Below are 22,640 nucleotides of genomic sequence, written 5' to 3' on the forward strand. Positions count from 1 at the left end.
GTCTCCTTGTACGAGTGGGCGGGTGCCGCCGCTCTCTAACCCTGTCCCCCAGCTTTGGCCCTTGGGCTGCACCTGAGGCCCAGCAGGGCCTGAGTGGTCTCTCCAGACACGGGAGTTTCAGCACTGAAGCTGACCCAGCCCCACGAAAACCAGGCCAGGGGTTCCTGCTTCGTCCAGGCCTGGACACCAGGAGGCTGGAGCGAAGAGCGGGGCAGGTGCCAGGGAGGGAGAACCATGGGATGTGGGGGCTTGAAGGGGAAGCTGGAAAGGTCGAGGCGCTTGGCACTTGAACGTTAGAAGAATTAGAAAAATTAGAAAAAATTAGAAAAATTAGAAAAAAAAAAGCTCCCCCCCCGCCCCCCGCAGCGACTCAGAGATGGGCCGGAACAGGCCCGGTGGCCCCCAGGGGGTGGGCATGGGTGGAGTGGGGGCCGCGAGGCTGAGCTGGTTTATAGTGTCTTAGGGTCTCTGAGCTCCCCCGGGGAGGCTCCCAGTCATGGTTTTCACCGTGGAACTTCCGGGTCCCTCCCTCCATGCCTGGCACACAGTGTCTCTGAAGATCCTGTTGACTAACTCTAGCTTTGCACCTTCTTCGGAGGGTGCTAGCTGCCCTCCTCTGGGGGCCCTTTAGTCCCCTGGCTGCTCCTGTCCCCAGCCTGTCCCTCCTGTCCCTCCCACTGCTGTCCAGGCCGCACAGGGGAGCACGGCCACCAGCAAATCTCATTCCTGCACCAGTCCCTGCTCACACAGGACCGGGCTCCAGCCCAGGGGAGAGATGTCCCCTGCTGTTTGATCTCAACGCAGTGCTTTTCAAATCGCCCTGACATTGGCCCTTTGGCACCTCGAGGTGTTTGGAGGGTTGTGCCAATAACCATGAAGACTTCATTGTCTTCGGAGGTCACGCAGGCTTTCATCTGTCTTATAAACCAAGCTCTCAGTGGAAGTTTTGAAGACGGAGCTCCAATGTTAAGTCTTTGCAGCCTGGTCCACTCCTGACGTTTGCAGGTGCTTGTGCAGGAGAACAAACAGGCGACCGCCCCCCGCACCCCTGCTCAGGGGGGCATGTCTGGGGCACAGACTGCTCACCACTCCATCATGTGGACAGGGGTCCCCGCGTGCCAGGAGCCCAGAGGGTGGGCTGGACGGAGGACATGGCTGCGGGTGGACACGTCCCCTTGGCCACAGACTCCAGACCCAGGCTCCGGTGGTCCTGCTTGCAAGTTACAATTTCTGTATCTGTGTCCATTGCCAGGCTGGTCTGTGACCTGAGCTTTGGAAGATGGTGCTCAAAATGACACTTGTCCAGGACCCTTCACTGCCTGCTCCCCTCTGGGCCTTGTCTTTTTGTCTTTTGTGTGGGTCTTTCTGTCTGGTCCTCAGATGGGTCTGTCTCTTCTGCAGAAGCCAGGAACTGTTGCTTCTCAGATGGGGGGCTCCCTGGGGGAGGGCTGTGAGCACCCTTCCCACGCTCCCCTTCCCCAGGCTGCCTGGGCCCTGGGGGCAGGGCACTGGGCTGGGTGAGGCTGAGGGGAGCAGGAGTTAGGAAGAGGGGCCCACACAGGGCTGCAGAGAGGGCAGGGCCGACGGGGTGCTACCGCCGTTGAAGAGGCCCCCGAGGAGGCAGCGAGGGGGCAGAGGTGGGGCTCCCAAGACCTGGTGATGCCCAAAAGCCTGGCTAAGGAGTAGGGGGTTCCGGGTCGCAGTCGGAGGGCAGCGGGTGGGGTGACGGGAAGAGGAAACAGAGGTCGAAGCCCATGGATTCTATTTCCCCAGCTCCTTTCTGGACCTTGGAGCTCAGGACAGCCAACCTGCCCACTATCTGGAGCCAGTAGGGGCTTCTGGAGTTCTGGAGAGCAGACGATTCAGGGGCTACAGGGAGCTCCATCCACCCCCCAACAAGCTAACCAAACTTTATATCTTTATATATATTATATATTATATATATATATATATATATATATATATATATATATATATATATATATTTTTTTTTTTTTTTTTTTCTGTGTTAAGGAGCCCTGTGTCAGGCTGATAGGAAAAACAAGAGGGAGAGAGAAGGGGAAGCCAGGAGAATGCAGAGCTCAAATGAGACCCGAGATAAAGCAATTACCTGATCAATACGGGTGAAATTGAGTAATCTAGCAGATCAATACTGTGGGCAGGAGGCTGGGGCGGGGGGGGGGGGGGTCCCCTGCCCTTCCCTGCTGCAGCCCCTGCCCACTCCTTGAAAATTCCTGAGTCTACCTCTGCATCTGGCCCCCCAGAGGATCACCCCCTGCCCCTCCGGCCGGCCCCCACCTGTGCTTAGGCTGCACCCTGGATCCTCCCTTCCCCTCGTTCCCCTCCCCTACTGCCCTCTCCTCCCCTCCCAAGCTGACCCCCTTAGCATCAGTCCTTCTAGGCTGCTGCCCGGGATGCCTCCCTCTCTTTCGCCAACTCCCCCTACTGGGGGCCACGCCCCAGGCCAGCTGGGGAGCCAGCTGCCCGCATCTGTGTCCTGGGGGCATCACTTAGGACTCTCTGAGGATAAGACCCAGGTTTACAGGGACCGAGGCTTCCCCACCGGCCAGACGGGACTGGAGGGAGCTGGGCCTCTGTCTTTGGACCTGACCTGACCTCTCCAGTGCTGAGCACCACCCAGCACTCCCGGTGCGCCAGGCCCAGGCTGAGCCCCACTTGGAGGTCAGGGCCGGGCCCGGAGGAGCCTGGAGGAGGCCCCCGCTGCTGCTGCTGCTGCTGTGCGTGCGGCTCCAAAGGTGGCTGTGAAGGTGCTGGCAGGGAAGGGCACCAGTCCATCCGGGGACTGCCCGGGGTCAGAAGGGGCACTCGAGGCTCTGGTTCTTTCCAGAAGGGGCGTGGGGAGAGTGGGAACTCCCCGAGTATTGTGGGAACACCTGAGTTCCTGCCTGCCCGGTCAGTACTGAAAATTCCCCGGGCCAGGAAAGTTGCAGCTTGCTGGGGAAGGCGGTGGCACCGTGGGGGGTGGCCTGCGTCTGCGGGGACCCCACCCAGGGGGAAGCTCCTGGTGGGTAAGGAGCATCTTTATTTGACTTTGAAAGCCCAGGACAGAGCCTGGCATGCGGCAGGCACTCAGAAAAGGCTAGCTGAATACATGCATGGCTACTGTCACCAGGCCACCGTCAGTTCATCATGTCAGCTTGTTTCCCGGGCCAAACCAGGAGTCCCCAGAGAACGGGGACCTGCTGTAGGCACGCATGGGCCGCCACGTGTTTTGTGGGTGAACAACTGACTGCGCCGTGTGGCCTGGAGCTTGTTCCAGAAGAGCCCCCTGCATTCTTGATTCCTGATTCCACAAGTCCCCTTAGGGACATCAGAGACCTCTTTGAAGCCACCCCCTTGCCCTCCTTCCAGCTTCTAGGCTCTGTGTGTCACGGCTGAGAGGCGGGGGGTGGGGGGGGGTGGTGCACGGACTTCGGGGTCGGAAGTTCAGGCTGAGTCCTGGTTTGGCTCCTCGACAGCAGAGTTGACCTTGGGCAACTCACTTGACTTCCTTGACCTCTGCTTCCTTCTTCGTCTGCAAAATGGGGACAATCATAAGTACTTTCTGCAGGGGGCAAGTCTGTGGATTTGGACAAGACGGTGGTGTTATTTTCGACACGGGGGTCGGGCGGAGTTGGGCAGCAGAAGGCCAGAGCTTGAACAAGCACGGATGCAGACACTTTCCAGCCGGGCCGGGAGCAGGACAGTGAACAGACCTCGTTACCTGTGGTGGCACGAATGGAGAGCAACACCACCAGCCCGTTTCCCCTCCCCTTTCCTTCCGCCAGTTGCCAAGAGGACAAACGTCACACAAAGACGACACATCTCAAAACACCAGGTGAGGCCGGCTGCCCACCCTCTCACCTGTTTATGTCACTTGGAGGGATGGGGGAGGGGAAGCAATTCGTAACGACACACAGAACTTTGGGTCCTGCCCGGCCACCGCTGGACCCCTGGTTCAACGTTGTTCTCTGCCTCCTGGAGGGAGGGGTCCCTCCACCCTCCTGCCTCCTCCCTACCCCTCTCTGGTGAGGTCCCTGCAGGGTTCCAGGGGCGAGGCCCTGTGCCTCCCTGCTGGTTAGCTCTCTGGGACCAAGGTTGGTTGCAGACCGGCCTTTGGATAGAAGTTGGCTGGGACGGGCACCTGCCAGCCGAGGCGAGGGGCGGCGACGCGGGCCGAGGCCTGGGCTTCTTGTCCGGGCTCAGTCCAGTGTCCGGGCCGCATCCCACCCCGTCGTCTGCCCGGACGCGCCCCCACATCCTGAGGCCTGTGGTCGGAGACCCCGGGGACTGCTCCTCCGGGTCGGCTCGTCTGCGCTGGCGAAGGGTTCCATCTTCGATCTTTCTCCCTCCCTGGTCGGCAGGCAGCCCGGCCCCTGGAGCCTGTCTGACCAGAGCCTCCTGGGCTCCAGACTGGCCCGACAGTGGAGAAACACCAAGGCTGGGGTCCCCCCACAACTTCCTTCGGTGTGTTCATTCTTGCCTCAGAGATCCGAGGCAAGTTGGGGATTTGGAGTCCGGAAACCTGTTTAAATGGCTGGGACAGGTCACCTGTGCCGGGTCTCCTTTCTCTCATCTGCAAACCAGGGATCCTCTCGAGGGGCCAAAGGGGGACGAGAAGGCACTCAGCCCTGCAGAGGAGAGGAGCATGAAGACAGAGCCGCACCTCAATGAGGAGACATCCGGTCTCATTAAAAGAGTGATTTTGAGAGGTGCCTGGCTGGCTCAGTGGGTGCCACTCTTGACCTCGGGGTTGTGAGCTCGAGCCCCACGTTGGGCGTGGAGATGACTTAAAAATAAAATCTTTACAACAAATGATGTTGAGTACTAAGTGCCTTGTGTGCATCATTCGGTCTCCACAAAATAGGGAAACTGAGGCACAGGCAGGTTCTGTAACCTGCCCATGTCCTAGCCAGGAAAACGGCGGGGGGGGGGGGGGGGCAGCCGTGGAGGCAAGGCCAGCGCCAGCTCACCTCCCCTCCTCTGGGGCTCAGCACAGCTGGCCACAGGACCACGACTGGGAGGGGATGCCGGAGTGGGGGCTGTCTACACAGCAGGCCTTCTGGGGATTTTTAGCTGCCTTCTCGCACACTCTTAAAAATTTCTTTCTGTAGGGTCAGGGGCAAGTGAGTGAAGCTGGAATGTGTGAGTCAATCCTGGCCAAAGGGGCGGGAAGGGAAAGACCCCGCTGGGCTATTTAGGGAGCAGCCTTAGTGGGAGGGGTCTCGGTTCATTTTCCTCCGGCTCACGTTCCACGTGGGCGTGAGTTTGCAGCACACACGTGTCGGTGCCCCGGGGAGAGGCAGGTTTGCCGGGAGGGGGGCTCAGCTGCAGGGAGAGGAGACAGAGTGTGAAGAGGCAGGGGGAGAGGGAGCCGCAGGGCACAGCGCCTTCCGCACGGGGACTCCTCCGGGCCCGGAAGCTCGTCACAGAGACACCGTATGCCGCCGAGTGCCACTGTCCCCTCGTCCCTTAGCCTGTCTTTGTATCCCAGGCCTGTGTCCCCTACCCCAGGTGAACACCCCTCGTGCGTCTCTTGCTTCCCGTCTGTCCAACAAACGCTTGTCAAGCATCCTCAGGGTTTGGCAACGTGCCGGCCCCCGGCTTCTCCACCATCCTGTCAGCGGCCAGACCAACGGCACCGGTGGCAGCGTGAGGCCGTGGTTCAGAGGCCGGCACGGGGGCAACGGGACGCCTCAGGGGAGCCAGGGAAGGGCGACGGCGTGCGAGTGGAATTCTGAGGGATGAGATGTCACCGGCCAGGGGTAGGGGGAGGAAAAGAGGGTGTCCTCGGTCAGCAGGGCCGAGAGGCTGAGCGCACGGGTGGGGCTCGCATGGGGGCCGCACCAGTTAACAGCGCGACTCGGTGTCCCCTCGGCACGATGGGAGCAAGCGGCACCTGCCTCACAGGGTGTTTAAAGGAGCCGACGCCAGGAGGCCCGGCTCGGGCGACTGCTCTGGTTACAACGCAGGCTTTGCGCGGGGCTGCGAGTGGGACAGGGAGGTGACCGGGAGCCCGCCCACCCGAGGGGCTGAGCCCTCCCTCCCCCCTCCCGCCGCCTTGCCCCGTTCACCTCTCTCTCTGCTCAGCATCTAGCAATCCCACAGTTCTGTGCACGGAGGCGGCGACACAGGACAGACCGACCGTGTTCTGACCAGCTGCCTGGCTCCCAGCTCCAGGGTCTGCACGCACGCTCATTCCCAGCCTGACCGGGTTTGCTTCTGGGCCTCGAGCAGCCACCTTTGTCACTGTCCCTTCCCCTGCTCTCCGTGGGCAGGGGTGCCAGCAGGCTCGGTGGGGGGCGGGGGGGAGGCTCTCGAGGCCGGGACTGCCACGCTCGGAGGCCGGCCCCGACTCCTGTTAGACACGGGGTGTGGCCGCGGCCGGCCCGGGAGAACGTGAACCCTCCAGGCCCCTCCTGAGACCTGCGATCCGCCCTGGCTCTGCGGGCCAGCCTCGGCACCTCCTCCATCAGGGCCTTCCCGACCCACAGGACGCTCTCGCAGAAGTCAAACCCAACACCTGGCTGGGCTTCTGCGAACGTGGGGGGCTCGGGGGTGGGGTGGGGTGGGGGGGGCGGCGACGAGATTACAGGGCGTGGTACCATTTTTCTCAGGCGGTGTGGCAGGACATTCGACATCCCACGGGCTCCCCTCCTGCCTCCGGATGGTCATCTTCCGCTGGTTTTCCCGGAACCGGAGCCAGCTTGCCACGGAACCACAAGCTAACAAAACCGCCTTCACGGAGGTACAACCGCAAGCCACGGGGTTCACCCCTTCGCAACGACCGCCATCCCGCGGGCTTTAACAGATCGTCGTTGCGAGTCCCGCCAACTGCAGAGCGCTCCTGTCCCTCTGGGAACGCGCGAGGGGTCACAGTCACGCTGCCCTCCTCGCAGCCGCTCAGCCAGGCTGCGTCTCCAGACTCGCCTCTCCCGGACGCTTCGTAGAAATGCAATCGCACAGCACAGCCCGCGGCCTGCGGGGCCGGCTTCGCCGTGCACTCTTCTTCCCTTTTTTTAAAGTAAGCTTTAGGCCCGACATGGGGCCTGAACTCGCGACCCCGAGATCAAGAACCGGAGGCTCCACCGGCTGAGCCGGCCAGCGCCCCGCCACAGACTCTCACCAGACCCTCCCAACAATCCCGAGGTCAAAATTCCCCCCGCGAACTCGTGTCCCCGGCGTCAGCTGTCCTTCGTCTGGCTGCAGCCGCTGCCGCCGGGGTTTCGACAGCCCCCGAGGCGGTTACAAGACCTGCCCGTCACCGCGCTGGCACCCCGTGAGGACGCGTGGGGCAGGGAGGGTGAGCGGGCGCGGCTCGGCGAGTTCTCTGCCACGACCGCCCTGGCGCGTCAACACCACCGACACCCCGCAGGCGTTACTTAAAAGTATTTTTTTATTTAACTTTAATTTCTGAGGTAAAATACTTTTTCTCTTTCAACTTCCATAACAAAATACAGAGCTATCAGATACCCCTGGAAAAAATATGTATATTATACATATATTTCTATAACATTACATCGTATATATATATATATAATATATATGCAAAAAATTTGAAGACTTTATAGAAAGAGGAACGTCTAAAAGGCACTGCACGATGGAGGCGGTTACTTACACGTACGCACACATGCACGCTGGTTCTGCTGCAGCCACGCCTAGAAGTCCTCCCCCACGCGTGAGCGCCTCACTCCCAGATCCCTGCCTCGCAATTCTGTAACTCAAAGAATGCTTAGCTATGTCGGAACGAATGAGCCGTGACTCCCCCCACCCCACCGAAACGAGACAGAGAACTGCTCACGAAAGGACGGGTCAAAAAGTTTCTTCTAAGCAAATTTAAAACGTATGTTCCGTTACCCTTTACAAGATAGAAAGTATAAACATAATTATGGAATAAATTAAAAAAAACCCCCAAAAACAAGGGACGAACAGCCAACTGACTACCTGCTTGGTGAGAAGTGATGTACTTCAACTACTTTTTAATGCTTCGCAGGGTCTCTTGGCCCACAGAGGACTAGGGCGCGGCATCTCCCTGTCGGCTGGCGAGCTGGGTTTAACGCAGTGCAGCTTGAAAACTGGGGTGAAGGGGCCTGGTGGATCGCCTGCTACACACCTAGCCATCCTTTAAAGAAGAAGAAGGAGCTCAGCAGCGCCGGATGCCCTTGGGAGACCACTACTGTTCCCTCTATAGTCAGAAAAGCAAACTGTTTGCATGAACAAGTTCTTGATTGATGAAATCCAAGATGTAGATCTGCAAAGTCTGAAAGGTTTGGCGCAGCAAAACGTGGGGGGAACAGGAGAAACAGGCCCGGTCTCGTCCCCCTTTCCCCGCCTGCTGTGGGACAGGGATGAATGCGGCGCAAAGAGCTAGGACTGGCTTTGTGCCGGGCCAGGGAGACAGGTGCCTGCCAGAATGGGTCCCCTGGGGTGAGGAGGCACCTCCCACCCCACTGCCCCGGGAAATGTCGATGACTTCCCCATTCCTGGTCCCCTTCCTGAGCAAGTCTGGCTCTGTAGGAGGACCCTTCCCGACGCCAGCCCGCACACAGTGCAGATCAACCAACGATTTACCAGAGGAATGGCAGCCAAAGAAAACAGTAAACACCAAACAATTTCTTAAAGCCAAAAAACATTTCTCATGGAGTTGAACGTTTTTCGAGTGTGTTTTTTCAAGTGTAAAAGCAGTGACTTTTTGTTCACACAGAAGCAGCATCTAGGAATTAATTCTGGCACTTGGGTTCCAGGGGTTTCCAGGTATGCATCACGGATTTTCCTCCCTCTTATTTTAAAGGCCTCGAGTTTCTATTCCTGAGTTCATACCGACACGTGCTGGCCCCCCCTCTCGTGGACAGGGAGGGGGGCTGGCCAGCCACCCTGGTTAGATCGGGCAATGCCACGCAGAGATCCTTCCTCCACCTGCCTGGGCTTGCTTTCTGATCCGAGGTAAGAGGTGCAGAGAAAGAAACGGACAAAAACATAACCAACCCCAAGGAGGCTGAACGGGGAGCCCTCTGCAGCCTGACCAAAGCCTGAGTTGATAGACCACTCTCCTGAGCCCTTCCTAGGGAAAGACAAGTCACTATTTGGAAATCTGAACGAGGACACCTGCCAGAGAATAGCACGATGGACTCAAGACATCCCAAGCCACCTACCAACCCATTCACCTGCTCTGACCTTCCCCCGCCCCTCCTGCATGCACTCTTTTAAAAAAGACCCCCCCCCCCCCCCCCCATTAAAAGACAACCTTTGAATGCTTCTTAGTATACGGTTTTCTCAGGCTAAGGTGCAGTCAGGGATTTCGCCACTTCCTAGACAGCGTCCCTGTGCCCGCTCCCTGCCTCCGTCGGATAGGGAGTCGTCTCCTCTCTCCCTGCCTCCTGGACGCCGGGCAGACGTGAGCCGGTCCGGCGTCTCGGCACACCTCGCAGTTACGCATGTGCGCACGCGGGTGGCTGTGGCTTCTCTCTGCCCCCAGTCAGGTCTCTCTCACTTCACGTAAGAGCAGTACTTTCCCGTTCCTTCGTGCCGAGGGAAGGGGATTCCCCATGGAGAAACCGCTCCTCGCCGTCTGTAAACTGGAGTCTCGGGTGGGGGGGGGGGGGGGGATGGCCAGCTGATCAGGAGGATTAGAACAATCTAGGGAAATGGGTACACCAGGAATGGCACCACCACGACAGGACGGACACCAACTCCCGCGCTCCCCCCAGGCTCTTGGCATCTGGCCGCCTTCTGTGTCTCCGCCCGCCTCGCCCTTCAGTCTCCGCCGACATCCACTCGCACCCCGGCTACCTTCTGAATTTCCAGGTATCACCTGCCCCTGTCGCCCACAATCCCGCCGTCCTGCTTCCCGTCCCGGTGACGCTCAGGGGAACAACTAAATGCCAACTCGAAACTTAACCCTGTTTCGACGCTCCTGGCTTGTCTGCAAAGTTGTCCGTGCCCTTCTCTGGGCTTCTGCTGACAGACCCGTATCAGGTGAAAGTATGCTCATTGTTAAGGCTCGACTTAAGAAACAGCCAGAGAACCAGACGCAACGCAAAGACATCTCCCACGTCGTGCTGCTCAGCGTGCCCACGGCCACGCTGCAGCCTGGCTCTCCAAACCCACGATGGAGAAGGAAAGATGAAGATCATTTTTGTACGTGTTTTGTTTTTAAAGGCATTGGGTTATGTCCTCCCGCCCTCTTCTTGCTTCCCTGAACCAGAGTTTACAGCTCCTCACGGGCTCCTCACTACGGGAAGCAGGGGTAAGTCGGAGAAACCTGCAGTGGGGCCCCCGGCCCCACCCCTGTGGAACCCCCAACCCCCGCCTGTGACCGGCGCAAACGTCTCATGTTTCCTGCAAACGTTTTTTTTTTTTAAAGCAAAGGAAAAAACGCCAAACAACAACAACAAAGGAAAAGAGGAAAAAAGCAACATCTGAACACGCCCCCCCGTCCCAGTAAGACAGGTTATCTCATTCCTCCCCTGAAATAATTATACAGAAACATCTCAGGCGACACCCATAGTATGAATGGGCTCTCCCCACTCACCCTCCTGATCACGCCCTATTCCCTTTTACGTGTATCTCTCAGAGCAAAAGAAATTCATTAATGGCTTTCCATATATAAATACAATAGAAAAGAAGTCTGGAACCTGAACTAGACGGGGCCAGGCATAGCGAGGCCCCCGAGAGACTTTGTCGGGAAGTGTGAGCCTCCCCAAGAAGCGGAGGCCCCTCCTCCTCTCAGTTCATCGACCTCCCCGCGTGCTACTCACCAGGGAAAGTGTTCATACCCCACCTAATTTACAACAGAAGATGCCCATCCCGTCTCCCAAACATAAAAATACAAGTCTATGCCCCTAGAATGATCAAACCAGTCTAACTCCCTCCCCCCACCCCCCCCCCCCAATCTCGCTACATAAATACACGGACGCGTGTGACTAGAGTACAAACGGTCCCCGACCCCCCGCCAGTTCTAGGCGTCGGCGGCCGCGGCCAAGCCCCGGGGTCCCGGCCCCCTCCAGAGGGCCGTGCCGTTCTTACTCGGCTGGCGGGCTCCAGGGCCATCGTTCCAACGCCGCTTCAACCGGAGCTTGGGGGGCATCAGGGCGTCTTCTTTCTTCTCAGGCGCGTTGGGCTCTCTGCCAGGCCTGTCCTCACTGTCTTCAGCCACCTCTAGGGGCTCTTCGCTCGGGGTGCCGACGGGTGCGGAGGGCCAGACCGGCACAGCCGGGCGGGCAAAGAGGGTGCCCTTCTCCTCCTCCGTGGTCCTGCCCGGCACAGGGCCCTCTTCCTGGGAGCGCTCCTCCTCCCGCGCCAACTGCCCGAGGCTCTCCGGATCCTGGTCGGAGGCCGGCTCCACCTTAATTCTCGGGGGGACAGGAGCCACGGGGGGAGCAGTGACGGGGGCGGACTCCTCGCTGCTCTCCACCCTCTCCCGGTTCTTCCGCCCAGCTGGCGGGGGCTGCAGCTTGATGGAAAACTGGGCCGACTCCTCAGGATGCATCTGGCACTGCAGAGGCGGGACCACGAGGCCCGGGTAACGGGGGAATGTCCGCGGACTCAGGTGGTAGTTGAACACGGAGCAGGCTTGAGAATGAAGGTAGTGTTTCATTTCCTCAGGGTTGAAGGAGAAGCAGCCGCTGCCGGCGAAGGGGCTCAGGCCCGGGGACGGGCTGTAGGAGAAGATGGTGGGCGTCAGGGACAGGGCTGGGGAGATGGGGACGTTGAGAACGCCTCCACGGCCAGGGAGCGGAGAGACGGCGAAGGGGCTGTGGGGGTCAGGGTACATCCCGGGCCTGGTGAACAGAGGAAGCATGATGTCCGGCTTGCGTTTCTGATGGCCGATCCCTCCCGCACCGACGGCACTCCGCGAGGACAGGAGGTCCACGCCCCGGCGCCAGTCGGCGGCCGAGCCGTCGTCCAGCTCCGGCAGCTCCGCCTTTCTCTCGGCGCCGTTACCGGACTCCTGGCCAGAAGCGGCGAGGGAGCTGGCGCAGAACCGCCCGGGCTGCACGTCGCCCGTCGGAGAATGGGTGTCCAGAGGGGGGAAATGGAACCGGGAAGAGGCCGTCGGCACTGGTGGCGCACTCTGGGGGACCACACCTGTGGGGGCGGAGGAGACAAAGGCCACTTTAGAGGACTGGTCACCCACCGCCGGCACGCTCAGCCTGATAAGCAGCACCCTGATAAGCAGCACGGGGGGGGGGGGGGTCTACAGCTCGTCACAGCAGGAAGCACGCGCTCTGCCCCCCCCCCCCCCCCCCAGCAGCTGCAGCTCAGCTCCCTCCCCAGGAGGCGGCTGCTGTGGGCTCCCCTAGCCTCCTGCCCGCCAGGCGTCCGAAATCACATTTCTTATTTGTCTGTCCTCCAACATCACGTCCACCACGGTGGGGACTCCCCGTTGTTTGCAAATAGATGTAATAAAGCAGCCGGGGGTCAACGGGTTCGTCGGGGCCCAGTCTGGGTCAGCGGGACGAACAGATTGGGCACACGAGCCTTCTCCTCGGCGACTCAAACTACTGTGCGTGTATCACCTGTTGCAATTCTCAGCTTTGCAAAGAGTCTTTTTTTATTTTTATAAAAAAATGTACTGAGCCCCTCAGGTGCCCCTCTTTTTTACTTTCATAGTTTGGGCTGTATCAATAAAACAAGCGAGCAAATCAAACACAAACAAAACTGGAAAGGACATGTATGTAAAGCAATGCATTAAAAGCCCAAAGACTCTGCACCTCACATACAAGGTCACGAACAAGACCATATTTAAGAGCAAAAACAGCTTAAAAAAGAAAAGGCCACGTGTTTACTAAGGTGAGTTGCTGTGGTAGATCCTTTGTCATTTCTGATACACAATCACTACAGAGATTCAAGTATTTTTTGATGTCTGTAAATCTATTTTCCTCTAACAAATTCCATACAATGCTCTCCGTTCCCATCCTGCTTTCAAGCACTGAAGAGGCTGGGAGAAAACGGAGGACCTACCACCCCCTCTCCCACGTCTGCCTGCTGGTACCGAAACTTTAACTGATGCAAAAACCAACAACACACTAAACATCAGCCTCAGAGGCCTGCGAGTTCTCAACTCCCCCCAAGGTCCTTCTATAAACAAGTCAGAGGAAAGGGATGCCATCTGAGGCCTCAGAGACCCTTTGGGCCCCTGGGAGGTACCAGTGGCTTCTATCAGTGATGATGTCAGGAGGGCTTTCTACACTCTTGAGGCAGAGATACGGGAGAAGGAAAAAATAAGAAAAGCCAAGTAAATGAAAGTACCAGACCAAGGAGAAAAAACAAGAGGGTGTAAGGCCTGGTGTGGTCGGAAAGCGCCCCCATCAGTTGCCCCCTTCCGTTGCTGACACAATGCGCCATCCTCAGCCAGGACTGTACAGGTGGCCAGGCTGTGCACTGTGGCTTTCTAGGCACACGCGACTGAGGAACTGTGCCAGAGTAGCATTTCCCAAACCGAAGTTTCGCGGAAACGGCTCCGTAGGGCCTTTTTCCCCTAAAGCCAGTAACTCAATCTTACAACTGGAAAAACTGGTAGATGACCTTGTATATACAATCCGAGTAGCATCAAGGTCGTCTCAGGCCAAAAGGATCTCTTCTACCAGCCTATTAGTGGCTAAAATTCTCTTTTGGACTCATTTGCGTCTTAATTTTGTATTAAGAGCACATGTACCGAAAAGCAAAAAAGCTGCTTCTATGTGTTCGGAAGGTGTGTTCTGGGGAGCGGCAGGGAGGGAGGAAGGTCCTGTCTCCTAGACAGTCTGTTTTTTTTTTTTTAAAACTTCTACTTCCTTCTTCACACAGGCTAAGGTATGCTGATTTGCAATAAGAACAGAGAACACACGTGCTGGGGCAGCACTATGGGCCCTCACCTCCCACGCTGCGTAGCAGCAACACTTTCCCATGGGGTAGATGTGCTGAGAGAACAAATCTAAGATTTTGTTTGAAAAACTGAGCTTGCTGCTTAAAACACTTTGAATAACACTGCTTTAGGACAAGACCGCCTTCGAGGAGCCACTATGAAATCTGGGTGGCCAGGCTGGAAAATCTGGGTTTGAATCTCAGTTCTGGGGGCACCTGGGTGGCTCAGTCAGTTGAACGTCCGACTTCGACTCGGGGCCTGATCTCGCAGCTCATGAGTTCAAGCTCCCATCGGGCTCTGTGCTGATGGTGCACAGCCCATTCTGGAAACTCTGTCTCCCTCTCTCTCTCTCAAAAATAAATACACATTAAAAAAAATAAAAAAAGACATTGAATCTCAGTTCTGGCACCTTCTACCTTGTGACCTGTAACCAACTGGCTTTTAATCCCCTTTTGCAAAATGTAAATAACAGGACCGTTGCCTACTTTCAAACCCTCGCCCTACCACTTATTAGCTGTGTGACTCCGGATAATTTACTCATCTTTCTGTGCCTCAGTTTCCTTACCTGTAAAATGGATAGTAAAAGGACTAATCCTCAGGTTATAAAAACTAAAGGGGTTGCAGCACCTGGGTGGCTCAGTCAGTTAAGTGTCTGACTCTTGATTTCAGCTCAGGTCATATAATCTCACGGTTCGTGAGATCGAGCTCCGAGTCGGGCTCTGTGTGGACAGCACAGAGCCTGCCTGGGATTCTGTCTCTCTCTCTGTCGCTCCCTTATTTGCTCTCTATCTCTCAAAATAAATAAAAACAAAAAACTTAAAAAAAATAATAAGTAAAAGGTTTAATATTTTTATAAAGTCCTTAGGATAGTACTGGCACACAGCTAACTACGTTAACTATTTGTTACAACGAGTAATTTTTTACTATACAGTAATCATCGTTTAAAAATAAAAACTGTAAAAGACATGTAGTTTGATTACGTACCATATGTTAGACAAGAGTATTAGAGCAATGTCTTATTTCCTGGGTGTGTTAATGTTATTGTGGTTGTGGAAGAGAAGGTCCTTGGACCTACGGGGGGAACATGGGAGAAATGTCGTGTTGTCTGCAACTTAACCTCAAAAAGACTCGTTGGTGAGTTTGAGCCCCACATCAGGCTCTGCGCTGACAGAGCCTTCTCTCTCTCAATCTCTCTTTCAAAAATAAACTTAAAAAAAAAAAAAAAAGAGAGAAAAAGCAAATGTGGCAACGACGTCGACCATTAGTGAATCTAGATGGAGGAATCACTGTTCTATTTTTTGCAATTTTTTTTTCATAGGTTTAAAGTTTTCCAAAATAAAGAGAACTGTAAAAACCCAGGCTGGGGGTGGGGAGGCACAGAGTGAGAGCTCTCAAATCCCTCCTTGGAATGGCCTGTCCTGCCCACCCCCCACCCTGACAGGTAACCATTTTCACTAGTACCTTCTGCATCTTCCCAATGTTTCTTATGCAAAGACAGTAAACGTTAAAAGACACATATACAATAACGTATTTCATAGCACGCTTTCAAGATAAACACGAAATGCTGTACGTAGAAGTACTTCTGATGCCACCCACACGTTAAGCACCCTACCCTAAACTGTCAACAGCGAGGACTGCCAGGAAGGGAAAAGAGTGCTCACTCTGCTTTTCACTCTAAGTTTCTGTATTATTTGGGTATGTTACCATCAGCATCTACTGTTTCCTAAAAGCACACACATATCGCCACCATCTGGACATGACCCGTCTGACCTCCAGAATCAAAATCCACAGGGCTCTGCTACGGAGAGTGCTTATCACATTTCACACCGTTACTCCGAATTGTGCTAGACCTCATATATCTGATCTCTCCCGCTAAATTTTAAGTTCCTTGAGGGAAAGAACTCCTCCGTAATCTTTTCTTTTTGTCTTCAGGACTTAACACGTTATCTGTTGAGCAAACGAATGAATCCCAATTTGGGGGAGGAAAGTATGACCTATTAATAAACAAGAGTGAGTGTCAATAGCTCGGTCTCTCAGGAATTGTTTCCTGAGAAACTATTCAACAACTCTGTACAATAACTCTACTCAACCTGCCCTCATCAATCTCTGACTTTGCCGTCATCCGTCATTTTATCATCTGTAAGATGTGAATCTGGAGATGTATAGTTTAGTAGGCTGGGAGAGTTAAATGACAGAGTTCATAAACACACCCAGCAGAAGTACCTCCGTTAAGCAGTTGTTCAATAAATGTTACATTTCCCCGTCATCATGAAAGTTAAACTTGAAACAACATTTGGTCTGGGTAAAAGTCCTTTATGAACTGATGAGTCCAGTTCTTTGTGGAGTCATCTGTACCCAGGACGTATGCAACCAAGAGGTATACACAAACAAAATGTATACTCTTTTCCTTTCCCTGTGACTTTTCATTCGATCAGGGTCCTGAGCTTAGTTAGTTAAGGATCAAGGTTTTGGTCCGATCGCTTTCATCAGGGAGAATAGGCTGTGCTAGGCCAGTACTGTTGGGCTAGCACACCAGAGACTTCAGAGTGAGGGGCCCGATTTTCCTGCCCCGGAAAAGCATAGAACTCCCAAGGGCTACTGGATGTGTCCCGTTCCAGGCTCTTCAAGTGGCTGGCTGGACTTCAGGGTTTTCAATAGGAAAAAATGGGTCCAAACAAAAGCAGTGAACCTTTTTTCAGGCAGGAGGTATGGAACACCAACATTTTCTTCAAAATTGTTGGTGTACTACCCATCCATAGTCTCAATTCCCTTAGGTACGCAGAAGGGGACAGGAGCGAAAACAGAGGAAACAAGATTCCAGTGACTAGAATAGGTCTGATTTCCTAACACCTCTCCCTCAGGCACAAGGAAAGAAAACAGGTTGTAATTAGAGAGATGCATTCCAATACCACTTTTTTTTTTTCAAGCGCATGCCCCAGGGATAGGAGGGAGTGGCTACAGGAGAGACAGGACTTTACCGATAGGAGAGTCAAGCTAAAACTGCCCTAACTTGTTGTGTGTAGTAATTACCTATCTACAATGGATCTCAGCAGTATAATCTCCCGGCCACACCCCCGCTCTGATTTTTCAAGTTTCTTCCAACTTTTCTCTGAGAACTCAGAATCTGCAGAATTACAATCAGATTTCTTTGCCTTAACACACAACTCCACAAAAACACAGTATTGATGGGCTGGTCAGAAACTAAATACAATCTGTTTTCTTGGACAGGGATAAGACTTCCATCTGAAACAAAACAAAAGCAAACCCGTTCTAAGAGGGTGCCTTCTGCACGGGCAGAGGCAGACCTCAACTCTTCGTGAGGAGTGGTGATGGAAAGTGGTTAGAGGAGAGTCTAGAGGGAGCCTTGCTGCACGTAAGAGGAAAGAAGGTCAAACAACCCCAGATCTTAGTCTCTGAGGAGTTGCTAGTGCAGATCAAAGACCCTGCTTTTCACTGCAAACATATGAACCTCCCCTTCTGTGATTAAGGATGCTGTGGTTTTGATGATATTCACTCGATAAGGGAGAGCTTGGTAGTTTCATAGAAAATCGGAAGTGTTTGTAGAAACAGGCCCTCGTCTATGAAAGAGCCTCTGGGCAGGGTGTTAACACTCTGAGTTCTGACCTCAAAGATGAACACAGACCTGTGGAACATAGTTCCTAAAGAAGACAGAGCAAGAATATCTGGGAAGATACAAAGAACATGTAGAAAAGGGAACCAAAGACACAACTAAACACACCTCTTCTGAGGCTGCAGAGGCTGTCACTCTCTGTACGGGACAAATAGGGAAACCTGAACAAGACCCTGGAGGCAATCCACCTGACTTCAGCACTTCTAAAAATCCTTCAACATGCCAGGTCTTAGACTTGGGCTTTTAAAATCCTTTCTCAATTCAAAATTCATCCCCCCCGCCCCCTGCCCCCCAGAACAGTCTGCTTCTTACCACTTGACCGGATGTTGATGAATGGGTAGTTAGGCATCACCAGCTTGTTGAAGTTAAATTTGTAAGTAAATCTTTTCCCTTTTGTTTTATGAAGGATCCTCTTGTTATAATAGTATCTGTAAAAATAGGAATACGTGCCAATTTACCTTCTAGCTACTGACAGTTCTTGATACGCTTCGGTAACCGCCGAGACAAACGGTTCTTGCTCTAAATTACATGGAAACATCACTATCCTTCCGCAGCCTGGCCTTCAGGTTAGGGCTGGGAGACCTAAGAGCTTCCATTTCCCATTCCATTTTCAAACTAGGCTCTAGTGCCTGGCTAGGGCTTTACAAAGACAGTCGCGCTCTCAGATCCTGAACACCTATCCCAGCCCCAGCCACCTTTTTGTCGTCCATCGCTCTACACTTTCAGTTCCATTCTCTCTTTCCTTCCTATCCCACTGTATGTCGCCGCCTTGCCCAGGTGGGGGCAGACTAGTCTCTTGGGAGACCTGATAAGGCTAGTCTGGAGACCTGAGCGCAAAGCGCAGACCCAGAAACGCAGAACCGTTTGATGGTGGCAGGTCAAACAGTCGTGTACCCTGATCTGGGAAACAGCTGTCGGCCTGGCCTGCCTCATTTTCACGAGGATGAGAGCGGCTCCAGCACAGCTGCCGCAGATTTGATGCTCAAGGTCGCTAAGAAGGAAGAGAGGCAGGGGCTTCAACGGACCCGGAGCCTCTGGCATGGCATCTATTCAGCAGCACGGGTTATAACCTACCTTCTGGCCCCTTGAGGGCTAATGGGTTATGAAATGTAAAAACTGACAAGGGGAGAAAAAAAGAACCCAAGAAACCTTGAAGTGGTCAATCTTTAGACCTGCTGGAGCGACCTCTGGACCGACAACGGAGCTCCCAGATACGGCTGCTGAAAGGTGAGGTCACTGCCATCCAGCGAACCCTCCTCCCGTGTGCTTGCCTCACTTTTCTGTTTCTTCTAGGAAAGCCTAAAGAGAGAAAGTCTAACCAACCTCTAACAGGGAAGTCTAAACTCATCCTTTGGATTCTAAGTGAGCTCCAATCCATGTTTCACCACACGCCCTCGCCCACTGCAGAGCGGACTCGGTTGTCTGTCAGGATCCGATGCCAACCACGCTGGAATCCCTCCTACATATGACCAAAGATATGCCTTTCCCTCCTGTGCCTGTGCTACTCAGATCCAGAAGCTCTTACACTCCCACTTTAAAGCCACACGTTGCTATTCAGTTCGATAGAGCAGTCTCTTACCACCTGACACCCTTTCTATCCAACATTCACCCAACTGCTTCGTCTCCTTCCAATCTCTTAAAACCGTGGATCTGGGAATCCTTTCCCTCACCTGAGGGCCCGGCTCAGCTTGTCGTAATTCATCTGCGGTTTGCACTTCCTGCGGCCCCAGAGGCGGGCCACCTCGTCCGGGTCCTTGATGACAAACTCGCCGTACTCCCCCTGCTGCCAGGCGATGACGTGGCGGAACTCTTCCTTCTGCAGCAGCTCCAGGATGAAGTGCCACAGCTGGATCTGCCGGGAGCCTGGGGACGACTCGGTTTTGTAGGCCCAGTCGGGAAACTGATACCCTTTAATGTGAAAAGGGCAAGATCAAGGTAGTCAGGAGTCGGGCACACACCTATCAGTATCCCCGACCTCGCACCCCGACGCTCAGAATCTCGGGAGTGCTGTGCAAACATGCCATAAACACCCCCTCGGTCGGCTGGGGCTGACACAACAGGGGAGGGGAGAGCAAAGGCGCGTCACCTTCCCTGGGGCAATCATCTGATCTGCTAGAGCTGGACTGGCGCACCAAGGTGTCCCAACCTGTCGCCCTTTCCTACGCTACTAAATCTCACACCTACTTTCCACGAGGGCATGAGAGTTCCAACAGAAACAAACGGGAAAGACAAACTAACGTTTTAGGAAAACAGAGCTGAAAGACCCCTTACCCTGCCCCCCCCCCCCCCCCCGGGTGGAGCTGTGTCTCCAACAGGGAGGAGACTCAAGCCCGGGATAAAGGTGTGGTGACCAGACACGTTACATATACTTTCATAAGAAACAAGCCCACAACTGTGCCGGCGGTACCCACCCAGTCAGGCTGTCTGGTCACAGCCTGACATCTGTGAACAGGGAGAGCCCCAGTGGAGAGAAAAGGAACCCCGGGAGGAACGTTCCAGGTACATCAGAGATGATTAACTTTTGCTCACCTCCACCTCCTTCTGGCTTTTCCACGATGCTACAGCCTGCTTTCATTTTCACACTCCTGCTGAGAGACACAAGCCACATCAATTACTTTAAGGTGCTATTTGTTTATTATCCTCCCAACGTTTTCCGGCACAGCCTTTTCCCCACCTTCCTTCCCTGTCTTCCCTCCTTACGTAGCCCACTTTCTTTCGAATAGGTCACCTCCAAACTGCTAATCCCCAAGTCATCGAATGATGGTCCTCGGGTCATCGGCTTCAAAGGCCATAATTACCTCTCACCTGACTTCAAACCACAAAGTGCAAACACCGTCTTTAGTATTTGCTTTCTTCCCCCAGACCGGCCCTTCAGATGTAAAAAAAAAAAAAAAAAAAAAAAAAAAAAGGAAGAGTGCCGTGAAATGGGTCCAGAGAGGCAGCAAAACAACCCAAACCGTTCTCTTCGATTACCAGACAGGCCCAGATGCCAAGACACACATGCCTGAGTTCACCCAGATGTACCAGTTTAAAAGGGTGAAAAAAATCCAAGTCCCTGTGCCACTCAAGAAAACATCTGATTTTGATTTATTTCGAATTATATGAGACGGGAGAAGGAAACTCCTCCCATTCGGAGACTGCCCCCTCCTTCTTGAAAAACACCGTGGGATACAGGAAGTAAACACACCACATGTACAGTTACGTTACTTGGAGAAGTATTTTTACATCTTCTCCCTTTAACGGGGAGGGGAGAAGGCGGGCATTTCTGAGAAGCTTCTGTTGGGGAGGTGGAGGAGACTGGCTGATCTGAACTCATTCCACCCAGACTTACAGCTCCTCGATAAGTTTCCTGTTCCTGGCAGCAAGCAGCTTTGTGTCGGTCAACCCTTTAGCAAAAAGGAGGGAGGGGTGAAGCTGCCTCAGGGAGATGCGGGCTGGAGGGGGCAGGGCCACACTCTCGGTTCCCCAGGGTGGATGACAGGGCCGCAGCACCCACATCAACAAGAGCGCTCAAGGCCGGAATGTAGGTGCCTCAATGGCCTCAGGGTGGGGTGGGGTGGGGGCGAGTTCCTGATCTTGGAAATTTCATCTAACCAGAATTCCTCTAGATCCTTTGAGCTCTTTTTCTCACCATATACGTTAGGATAATCAGTAAGTTTCAGTCTATAAAACGACCAGGGAAGGAGGGCGACAGAAACACCCCAAAGGAAGGAGAAAACAGACACAAACACAGACACGCAGTCCCACACACAAGATACACAATAACAAGGCCTCAGAGCTCAGAGGCCAGCGCTTCCTCTCCGGGCTGCTCCTATCTCCGCGACCGCGACGGAGGAAAAACACTGCTCTCCGCCGCTCCAGGAAGCTGCCCCGGACTCTGAGCCCCGGATCGCTCCGTCGGAACGCGGGGCCCCCATTCTGCCGCAGGAATGCCCTCCAACCGCAAGACTCGGGGGTGCAAGTCCCGCCGCGGCAAGGACCTGACCAGGAACCTTCCTCCCGACCCCCCGGCTCCCCGATCGCCCCCTCGCAGGAGCCCGGAGACGCCTCTCCCTGCCGCCCACAGAGTCCCCGCGAGGCCGCTCGTCGCACGTCTGCAACCTCCGCGGGCCCTCGCCCTTCCACAGCTCGCGGCCCGCCCGGGAGGGCGAGGCGCGCCGAGGCCGGCGCTGCGGCTCCGCGGCTGCGGGGTCCCGGCCCCCGGAGCCTGTCTCCCTCCTGCCTCCGGCCAAGCCGGCCTCGCCCCGGGGCCCCGCGGAGCCACCACACGAACGCGCTCCGGCTCCCCTCACACCCCGGGGCCCTGCCGCCCCCGCGCTGCCGGCGGCCCGGCCGGGCCTGTGCGTGGCCCGCTGGGCGGCCCGACCCCGGGGATGCCGCCCGCGAGGCTCCGGGTCGGCCCGCCAAGGCCCGGCGACGAGGCCGGGGCTCACCTCTCCCCGGCGCGGCCCGTCTTCGCTCCGGTCTCCTCCGCGGCGTCTCCGGCTCCTCCTCATCCACCCCAGCAGGAAGTGACCTCGGCGGCCGCTGTCGTCACTTCCGCTCAGGGCAGGGGGCGGGAAACGGGGCGGTGCCGTCCGGCCGGGCTCCCCGCCTGGGCCGCGCCCCCGTCCTTCTCGTCTCCGCAGACGCCGACTTCCGCCGCGGCCGTCGCCCCGCCCCCGCGCGCTCCCCCTCCCGGGCGCCGCGTCACGCCGCGGGGACACGTCACGCACGCTGGCGGGGGGCGGGGTGGCGCGGGCGGGTCGGGGGAGCCGCGCGAGGGGGCGGGCCGGGCTGGGCCGTCGCGCGCGGGGGGGGGGGGGTGGCGTGCGGCAGATCCCCCGCGAGAGTCGGGGCGCCCTGCCCGCCGAGGGGCCTCTCCGAGCCCGGGGGAGGGTCGCCGCGGGGACCTTAGGGGCGGGCCGCGTCCGGTCCTGCTGTCCGGAGCCCGCTGGCTCGCCTCCTCCCTAGGTCGTTCTTGTCGCAGGGATAGTTCGCTGTGCGGGGCCTCGGGCAGGTGGACCCCGCCTCCCCCAGCCGCGCGCGGGTGCGGGCCTGTGTCACCGGGGGGGGGGGCGGGGGGGGGGGAGTGGGCGGTCGGGAAGGGAGGAGGAAGGCCGGATAAGAGCGGCAGCCCCGGAGGAGGGACCCGGGACTGAAGGGGAGTTGACCGACCGGCGT

At 55.8% G+C, this 22,640-nt stretch overlaps 1 protein-coding gene across 3 annotated transcripts; it reads right to left on the minus strand.

Annotated features, from left to right (window-relative positions):
- Nucleotides 1-7,378: 7,378 nt before the first annotated feature.
- ETV3 (ETS variant transcription factor 3) lies at nucleotides 7,379-22,009 on the minus strand. 3 transcript variants are annotated; one of them, XM_053209212.1, is made up of 6 exons: nucleotides 21,911-22,009; nucleotides 20,007-20,065; nucleotides 19,148-19,385; nucleotides 17,790-17,905; nucleotides 16,877-17,089; nucleotides 11,961-12,087 (listed from the first exon to the last, which is right to left on the minus strand). In XM_053209212.1, exons 2-5 carry the CDS (start codon nucleotides 20,050-20,052, stop codon nucleotides 16,893-16,895), a joined length of 597 nt encoding a protein of 198 aa, XP_053065187.1. In that variant the 5' UTR covers nucleotides 20,053-20,065; nucleotides 21,911-22,009; the 3' UTR covers nucleotides 11,961-12,087; nucleotides 16,877-16,892. The 3 variants fall into 3 exon arrangements, with proteins under 3 accessions (XP_026904212.1, XP_026904213.1, XP_053065187.1); XM_027048411.2 differs by lacking the exon at nucleotides 16,877-17,089 and having other exon boundaries at nucleotides 7,379-12,087; nucleotides 21,911-22,008; XM_027048412.2 differs by lacking the exon at nucleotides 16,877-17,089 and having other exon boundaries at nucleotides 7,379-12,087; nucleotides 20,007-20,062; nucleotides 21,911-22,006.
- Between the last annotated feature and the right edge of the window lie 631 nt (nucleotides 22,010-22,640).

The sequence above is a fragment of the Acinonyx jubatus genome, chromosome E4 (genome assembly GCF_027475565.1).
Source record: "Acinonyx jubatus isolate Ajub_Pintada_27869175 chromosome E4, VMU_Ajub_asm_v1.0, whole genome shotgun sequence".
Classification (NCBI taxonomy): domain Eukaryota; kingdom Metazoa; phylum Chordata; class Mammalia; order Carnivora; family Felidae; genus Acinonyx; species Acinonyx jubatus.